This window comes from Pinus tabuliformis, chromosome 2_1 (genome assembly GCF_031772625.1).
Source record: "Pinus tabuliformis cultivar Carrire ecotype Pingquan chromosome 2_1, CPIR1, whole genome shotgun sequence".
NCBI classification, from domain to species: domain Eukaryota; kingdom Viridiplantae; phylum Streptophyta; class Pinopsida; order Pinales; family Pinaceae; genus Pinus; species Pinus tabuliformis.
Window position 1 is genome coordinate 690,436,935 of NC_142299.1, and position 9,867 is coordinate 690,446,801.

A 9,867-nucleotide genomic window follows, 5' to 3' on the forward strand; every position below is an offset into this window, starting at 1 on the left:
TAATAAAGAATAAATACCTAGTAAATATAAATAGTGGTTTTTATTTTTTGAATAGTTATATAATAATAAAATGAATCTATATTAATTTTTAAGTGTTTAATTATTTTGAATATATTAAAATAAAAATGTATGGTTTGAATCAATTTCCACTTCATTATTAATGTGTTTATCTCATTGTATTTCTTTATAAATACAATTATTTAATTCGATTTTAAACGGTTAACTAACGATATTTATTAACTTTCAATTTGTTACTTAATAATATTTATGGTGAAAATAATTTAAATATTATAAAATAATTAAGTTACATTTTAAGCAATGAATGGTTAATGACATTTCAGAAAAATGTAAATTGATATATGAAACTGAAAAATTAAATTAATTGGCAAAGACTTGCATAAATTTTGGTGGGTAGTAACCACTAAAACATTTGCACAATTACATTTTTACTGCTCATTAAATCTGCACATTTACATTTTTACTTCTACTTATCAAAGTGTTGAAGAAAACATAAACCATGGTGATGAGCTGTTTTCAAGGATTTTAATTTTTTGTAGTTTATTATGAAACTTAACAATGAGAAATCTTAAAAGTATCTAAAAATCAGAGCATAAATGTTGCATATGAATCCAAAAATTAAGGAAGAAAAATATAGGTAATTATCTACAAGGCATTGTGTTGTGCAAATGTTACAATAACAATCATTACATAATAAGACCTGAACCAATCATATTGCAGATAAATAATTTTAAATATTAACAAAAGATAATGAAATTTAATCCATAATGTTAAACTAGGGAGAAACTTCAAATTTTTTTGATAAAAACCAAGTAACACAGAAAAATAGAATATGTGATGAAAAATGATATATTAAATATTAATAAAAATATTAAAAACATAAACCTAATATAATTTTTTTATAAACCATTTTTAAAATTATTACTTTATTTTCTATTCTTTTCATATAAATCCATCAAATAAATTAATAAATTTTACAATGAATCAAAAAATCAATATAAACAATTTTTAATTTCAAAACGAGTATAGATATATGTTAAGCCCCAATTATCAAGTGTTGGGAAAATCAAACATCTTCAAGTGTAAGTATTTTTTAGAATGCAAAACTTGAAGAAAAATTGATCCACATACTCTTCATAGATGAGTTAACATATATATAAAATGAAAAGATAATTTTTTTTTTTTAATTTCAATTACTTTATCTCTATATAAAATTATGTTACTGAATTTAAATTTTTTTGTTATGATTCATATATATATATATATATTTTTAAATAATACATATGAATCGAATACAAAATAAATTACATATCTTCACATTAAATTATAATATCAATATTATTATTTTTGGATATCACATATCAACCAAATAAATAATAAATAATTACACCTTTCTTATATTCAAGAATAAAATTAAATTCGTCGTGGAATTGATCACTGTCTTAATAATAAAATGCTATATTTCTTTTATGTTCTATTCAAATTTCCCATCTTGCAAACCAAAAACAATTTTATTTTTTTTAATTTTCAGTTCTTTCGATATCGACACTCGATATTATTTTTATACACGATTTAAAAAATCAAGAAACTTAAAGAATAAGCGAACGACCTCCTGCACATCCTCATCAAATGAGCGAGCGGCCTCCTGCACATCCTCATCCATATCAAACAACTTGCTTCTAGCCGGCCCATCATCATCCTGCTCAAACAGTTTGCTTGTAGCCAACCCATCCTCATCCTCAAACAAATGGCTTGCAGCGGGCCCATCCACCCCCGACAGCTCGCTTACATCCGGCCTATCGTCATCCAGCCCTATAGCCGGCCCATCATCATCCTGCTCAAACAGTTTGTTTGTAGCCAACCTATCCTCATCCTCAAACAACTCGCTTACAGTGGGCCCATCCGCCCCAGAGAGCTCGATTATATCCAGCCGATCGTCATCCAGCCCTGTAGCCAGCCCATCATCATCCGGCTCAAACAGTTTTCTTATAGCCAACCCATCTTCATCCTCAAACAACTCGCTTACAGCGGGCCCATCCGCCCCAGACGGCTCACTTAGATCCAGCCTATCGTCATCCAGCCCACGTGCGAGTGCAAATTTTTCTGTGATGAATTCCTGACAAACTCCTAAATCCTCCAATTCAGTTGCGCTGGCAGGGAACTCCTCCACCGCCTGCTCCGGGGTGACTGGATATTTGTCGTCAACGGATGATCCGTCTTTCAAATTCATCAAAACAATGCTCACAATTTTCTCCATAAATTCCCAATGGTCGCTGAAAAACAAACGGCTTCATTAAAATATAGCCATTCAAATATTTCCATTATCGATTTCAAGAATATTTCAGATTGAATATATCAAAAAAAATTCAACAAAGATTGATAAATTAAGCAGATTAAGTAAGAGAAAGCGCGAGATGAGTAATGTATTTACCTTTCCTTCATTTTGAATGTGAGGCCTTGAAGATATGAGGCTCTTGCCAGGGCATCCTCCCATCTTTTCGTCTTTTCCACGGGTTCTCTCCTTCTGTGTTTTTCAAAGGCCTTCTGATAACATCCTTTCTCGATGCGACGAAGAGCCGCAGGATTAACGTCACAGAAGACAGGAATAAGCTTCCGTTTGGATTTGATAATGAGATCCAATTCATGCAAGCACCATTTCGATTCTGCATACCGCTTCGAAAATATCGCAATGTGAACAGAGGAACTTTGAATCGCTGTTTCAATTGCATATGAGAAATCAACTCCACAGGGAATCTCCTTTGTATCGAGGAAGACGCGCAGAGTGGGATCTTTATTTTTGAGTTGATTATAAATTAAGCTGGCAAGGCTATTCTTGACGTCGGGTCCCCTGTGATTTATGAACACGTTGTAATGCATCCCAGAATTTTGCTTCATCATAGCTACCTTCAAAAAAAAAGGAAAAATACCATGACCTACAGATAGAAATAGAAATCGATAGAAGCAGTGCAGTTTCATCATACCGAGCTTGGGAAAAGGGAAAAAATATCATGGCCTACAGATAGAAATAGAGATCGATCGAAGCAATGCGAAAAAATGAAGCGAAATGAGTAAAGACCCAGGACAACCGAGAGAGATCGATTAAGGAATGTGGAAAAATGAGCAAAGAACCAGGATGGTATTTTAAGTGGGTTTTGGCCATGGATAGATAAAAGCGTATACAACAACTAATTGGAAAAAGGGTCTGTGAGGAGCTCATGTTGCTGTATGTTAAGCTGCTGTCTATATAATAATATCTGGCGTTGTCAAGGGAGTGTCAAATTTGCAAATTATTATTTTATTTTATTTTTTTACAAAAATTTGAGAGAACGAGTGTTTGACTTCTGTTTTTATGGTGGAAATAATTTTTTTATGGTTTGATAACTGTAATCCAAATTTTCGAAAAAAATCTTCCAAATTTTACCAAAATTTTAATAATATTGATAATTTTCCTGGAAAATATACACAGATCAGACTACACTTAATAATATTCTTTTTGACTCGATATCAAGGTACCAAGCCTCAACCAAGGGAACACTTGGGATGACGATTATTACAAGTAGTTGGAATTGAATACGTATTGCTTAATAAACTTAAGAAAGCGACGAGTAGTGGAAATTGAATACATATTAGTTAAATGTTTTATCAATGAACTGCATTAATTGCTAGTTGAGAGACTTTCATAAGACGAGTAGTTGGAATTGAATACATATCGGTGAGATGTTTTATCAACTAAATGCATTAATGGCTAGTTGAGAGATTTTTATTAGTTAATTACATTAGAGATTTTGTAATGTTTTATTTAATTATTTGATTTACCTAAAATAAAATAAAATTAAAAAATATAAAATTAATAATTATATTTATTTCTATAATTATAATTATAATTAATAATTAAATTAATTTACGTTTTTTAAAATTTATTTTTTTTTAGAGTGTAGAGAGATTCGATTTTTCTCGTCTCTAGATTGAAAGTTAAAATGAATCTACGTTATTTTGGAGAAGTGGATCCTGCGGTATTAGAGCGGTGGAGTTTGTGTAACTATTGGAAAATCAATTGTTATGTATGATTGGTAATTGTGTAGTTGTTGGAAAATAGATTGTTATGTGTGATTATATTGGTAAATATTAAGCACCATGCAGTAAGCCAATCATTGGCTCACTTCCTTTTCATCTTGTCCATTGGATGAGAATAAAGTGATATTCAATAGAGATGACAAGGTTGTAAACCCATCGCTGGATTGGCTTAATGCATAGTGCTTAATATTCGCCTTCCCAACAATTGATTTTCCAACGTCTACACAATCACCAATCATACATAGCAATTGGTTTTCCAATAGCTACACAATCACCACAAAACTCCACCCCAAATTAGATCCCATCTTAGGAGAAATAAATCCATTTGTATTCACTATCTACACACTTTCAGAAGACAATAAGATTGGATGATTGGATCTCATCTGATGCAGGAGCATCTAGGGGTATTTTCAAAAATGAAATTTCCAAAAGTCCTACCAATAAGTCTAGAACTTACAAAAGTTGGAAAAATCTCTAGGATTTATAGATTATGTAAAAGCTCTAGAAAAGCGTAGTTAGGATAGGATTAGGTTTGGAAATATGGAAGGTGTCATAAAAATCCAACTTTGTCGATTTTTCCTTTATACAAGTCCAATAATATGGATCTGAACCCACGAGGTTCATTGAATATAATCTATGTATGTATTAATCATGAAATGTATAATGAAAAAAAGTGTGTGAGAGTATGGGGGAGGAGTGGAGTATGAGTAAATGGTCAATGATAATCATGCCAATATTATATTGTAAATATTTTGGTCTTAATGAAATATATCTGAGTTTTTGTGTGTAATTGTTGTGTGGGTTTTTAAATTTAAGGAATTAGAATATACAGGGAGTTGCAACTTGCATCATTTTTTCTATCAGAGTTGGTTAGCTCTTCAGAGAAGAGAGCCAGATATGACTATGCGCTTTGACATCAAAAAAAGGATAGTTGATTATACATACATTAGAGTTGCACAGCAGAAAAAGGTTGGAGAATTGGAACAATGCAAAGGTAAATTAGTCTTTATATTTCTGAATTGATATGTGCATAGGAATTGATGTTTGTAGGTAGCTACTGAAAAAGAGTGATAGTGGATCATAGCTTGGAAGTTGTGACAAACAGAACAAGTGAAAGAAATTGTGACAGAAGAACCTTGTAGTAGAGGAAGTTATCAAATAAGTAAACCAAGTAAGTGCAACAGGCAAAGGATTAGAGGAGTGCTTGAGAATTTTCTAAGGAGAGAACCAAAGAAAATACCAAAAGGTCAAGTTAGTAAAGAAAACTTGATGAGGTATTGAGTAGCAAGAAGAGGAGACTTGCTACAGAGGAGAGGCTTGGTTGCAGTTCATAGTTGAGCATGGAGAAGCTCACAAAGTTAGAGAAAATGATGTCCACGGAGGGTCATTACAAAGGTTCAAGTGAAAGCCACATGAGAAGGAAAGAAGATGTTAAGGCAAATGACATAAAGAGGAAGTTGAGTGATGAGGAGTTTGATAGGGAACTCTTGAGATTAAAGTACAACTGAATGTACTTATGGAGCGGCTACAGAAACATGAAGAAACCCATAAATGCAGATGGATTTTTAAGAAGAAATTTAAATGGCGAGTTAAATAATTGTTTGCAAGAAAGTTACGGAAGAAGATGAGGCACATGATAAGAACTTTGTTGAAAGAAGGGGAACTCAATTCAATTGAATACGAGGCAGAAAAAGTTCACTATTGTGACCCAGAGAAAGGGCCATTGCATGGAGAGAATAAGGATGAAACAATGGATGAGATCAAAGATGCTCATATTTTTAAAACTAATGAATTTTCTGTGGATGCAGGTATGGAAGATGGTGGACAATTACCTACAACTGTGACAAAATTAGAGGAAATGCGTAATGAAAATTTTGTTACAAGTAATAAAGGTGAAGGAGGACAGAACTGTTACTTTGTTCTAAGCCACGATGAAGAACAACACTTAAATGCATTGCTTGTGAAAGGAGGTACAAAGAGGAATGATGAACATGAAGTTGTGATTAGGGAGATAGAATCTATGTTATTTCCTGAAAATGAAATCTAGCCTCGCATACAACAATCAAAACAATTTTTTAGAGATTTTAAGGAAGAGATGACATTTTTGGAAAGTTGTTTGGCAAGAGATGAAGGTTGCATAGAGGTGACAGAGTTAGTTGGTTTGGAGAAAAATATTAGTGTTTCACACAACAGTGTCATGCCTGAAAAGAAGATGCAACCAACAGAAGTTGACAACAAGCTTCAGTCAAGAAACAATTTCGACAAGAGATTGATGAGTTGTGGAAACTTATGCAGTAATATTCCAAGAGAATGAACGAAAAGGAGAAGAAAATATTCAGTTAGAGAATGCAGTCACCTGAGAGAAATTATGTTAGCAAATTAATTGGACAACAACAAAATAAAGTATGGCACAAAGGAAGAATGAGTAAATGAATTTTTTTCCTTGGAAATGATCAGTTACAATTTAAAGTTTGGGATCGTGGAAGAGTTTTTACATTGTTACAAAAAAGTGACAGACCTCATAGATAAGATTCTATGAATAGTTTTCTACCTTGGTTGAGCATTTAGGTGTATCTTCAAAAAGAAAATTTCCAAAAGTCCTAGAAAAAATTCTAGAACTTATAAATGCTAGAAAAATCTCTAGGATTTCTAAATTATGTAAAATCTCTAGAAGAACGTAGTAGTTAGGATAGGATAAATTTTGGAAATATGCAAGGTGTCATAAAAATCCATCTTTGTCGATTTTTCCCTTATACAAGTCCAAAAGTGGATTTGAACCCACGAGGTTCATTGAATATAATCTCTGTCTATATTAATCATAAAATGTATAATGAAAAAAAGTGTGTGAGTATGGGGGAGGTGCGAAGTGTGAGTAAATGGCCAAGGATAATCAAACCAATATTATATTGTAAATTTTTTCGTGTTAATGAAATATATCTGGATTTTTTAGTGTAATTGTTGTGTCTTTTTAGATTTGTGGATTAGAATTTGCAAGCAGTTACAACTTTCATCACCATCTTTCCCTTTTTCTTCGATCAACCTGCTTCATAGACCTTATGTTTTTATTGGGGTTGATAAGTATATAATACATAGCCTCATCATTAGATGCTTTTTTATGTTTTCTAGTCATATTTTCTGGTCAACTTTGTCTAAAATCTGGTGGAGATTTTTTGGAATGATATATTTGAGCTATAAAGTTAACATAATTTGAGTGCCTAGAGGTGTTTGAGCCTAATGAATCCATTTAGACATTTGAAAACACATTTTAAATAGTGAAAATCAAACCTTTTATAAAAAAATAAAAATAAAAATTCATTGCCAAATTTAGGCCAAAAATTAAAAAAGTCAAATGTGTAATGGTTAGACTGCCGCATAATACACTTGCGTTTATGGTTTTTTAATAATCTAATTTAGTTCATTTATGTTCTTATTAATAATAAGAATAACTTAATGAAAGTAACAAACTACCTGAAAAAATTAGGTGTGACGGTTCATAATGTATAATTGTTGTTTGAAACCTAATAATGAGGATCCTAGATATCAGAGCAATATCAGAAAAGAATATTGTTATACCATCCCATTTCTTGTTTAGGAGGTCTCTATGAAACTCGACGACCTAATTTGATAAAACTCTCACCTTGAGCTTCATTGTCATTGCATAAGGTTGTTGCTAATGTCGTCTCGCCATAATCAATGCGGTTTTTCATAATCCTTTGTGACGACTTTAAAATTTCGGGCTTAAGATTCTGATGTTCAGCGTCCAAATTTGCATTCTCAACAAGAAAAAATCATCTGTTTTGTATTATGTTAAAAACAGTACATAATTATGAAAGACAAATAGTCCTCATAAACCCTGTGGTTTCCACAACATGACTACATGGGGTAGAAAAATTTTCTACAGCCATACAACTGAATTGTAAATTACAATATACAACAATAGTGGAGCTAAGTTCTTCTGTCATAATTGCAAATTTATCACAAAATTTCCAAGAGATGTTATATGCTTATGGAAATGTCTCAAGACATTTATATATTGTCAAAATCACTGCCATATAATAGTCATTCCATGTGTTTTCTTTACAATATCTAATACAAAATTTGTATAAAATTTTAAACAAAAACCAAAAGAAATAGGGTTGTTTTGAACTTATCTGTGTTGGGGTTCTGCCTTTTTTATACGGTCTTCAGAGACGTACCCCAATAGCTTTAGCCCTTCTACTTTTGTCTCGTCTTCTCCCATTTTGATCATGATGTACATATCTTCTTCTGCGGCTATAATTCCTTTCTTCGATAAATCATCCGTTATTTTGTTATGTGTCTTGTTGATGTGCTGAATGGGTGAGCTTTGAAGGGATTTCCATATGTTTTTTATCCGTCTCATCCAACCTTGTAGGGAGACCTGTTGGATATTGTGCTTTCCATTTACATGATCTATTAAACATTTGGAGTCCCCAAAAATTTGTACTCAAGGGAAATCCAAAAACTTAATACACCATAATAAGCCCCAAAGAGCTACAGCGTTTGCCTTCATGCTTGTTCCTTCTTCCCCATACCAGTGTATATGGAATTCTTGTTCTTCTGACATCTTTAAGCAAAAATTGCTCCCACATCTTCCTCCTTGAGTCACCTCGTCAAAAAAACCCACTGGGTAATTGTTGATCTGAAATTTTTCCTTCTCTTTCTTTTTTTTCCTGCTATCTACACTCTGTTCTGCTACAACCCACTACTTTATGAGGTCATAAATTTTGTTTTCTCCTTCTCTAAATGAATCAAAAACTAGTTGGTTCCTTCTTTTCCAAGTTTCCCAGAAAACAACCAAAGTGAGCATCCTCCTACATTTACTCTGATTGCTCCACCATTTTAAGCATTCCTCTATTGAGGTAAACTGAATAAAGGGAATCTATAGCTTACTGGTGAAATGTTTCCAGATGTTAACAAATTTATGACAATGTAGAAGTTCATTATCCTCTGAATTTTGCCTGCATAGATAGCATATCCCTGGACCATGGTGGTTCTACTTTTGTAAGTTTGACCATGTGAGATTCTTGTTTCACCACGTTAGCCAAAGAAAAACTACAATTTTTATTAGGATATTAATTTTCCAGAAGCTATGAAACCAGTGGTCTTCTATATTCTGAATTTCCTTCTAAAAAAATTTTGAGATAACAGTTCGCCACATCTACACCTCCTGTAATCTTCTTTTTTCCAGCCCATGCAATACAGTCTCCTTTTCTATCATAACATAACCCTGCCTCCTTTAGATTTTTGACAAACTGTAGCCACTGCTGTTTATATTGATCAACAATATTCAGTTGGGAGGAGTCTAGCCAAATTGAAATGTTGCCATTCCAAGCACTAATCAGATAACTAAGAACAAAAATGCCTCTTTTGCTGAGATGTTGAATCAGTTCCACTGTCCCTGGTGGCTTCTCATTTGCTCCTCTAATGCAATCTTTTTTTAGCACGATTCTATTGCCTGATCCAAAGAACCATGAGATATTTTGAAATAGAATATTCTTGACCCTTCGAAAGTTGTTCCAAATTTGTGATCCACCTTGTTTCCCTATCACTCATTTTCTTCACCAGAAGGAAAACTCCTTATTCATCATGTATTTAGATCAAAGCAGCTTCCCCCATATGCCTTTACTGTTGATGCCTCTCCATAATGACTTTAAAATAAGAGCCCATCCAAAAAACTTCAATTTTAGAACACCCCACCCTCCCAAAATTTTGGGTTTGGTGATATTTTCCAGCTTCACTAGATGATATTTGCAC

At 32.8% G+C, this 9,867-nt stretch overlaps 1 protein-coding gene across 1 annotated transcript; it reads right to left on the reverse strand.

Annotated features, from left to right (window-relative positions):
• Window positions 1-1,579: 1,579 nt before the first annotated feature.
• LOC149202482 (putative disease resistance protein At4g19530) lies at window positions 1,580-2,977 on the reverse strand. Its single transcript, XM_089401602.1, has 2 exons — window positions 2,450-2,977; window positions 1,580-2,291 (listed from the first exon to the last, which is right to left on the reverse strand). Exons 1-2 carry the CDS (start codon window positions 2,914-2,916, stop codon window positions 1,580-1,582), a joined length of 1,179 nt encoding a protein of 392 aa, XP_089257728.1. The 5' UTR covers window positions 2,917-2,977.
• Window positions 2,978-9,867: the final 6,890 nt, after the last annotated feature.

Coding starts and splice junctions, on each gene's coding strand:
- LOC149202482 (XM_089401602.1), bottom strand. CDS start 2,916: ATGATGAAGCAAAATTCTGGGATGCATTACAACGTGTTCATAAATCAC. Junction 2,292..2,449: donor ACATTCAAAATGAAGGAAAG/GTAAATACATTA, acceptor TTTGTTTTTCAG/CGACCATTGGGAATTTATGG.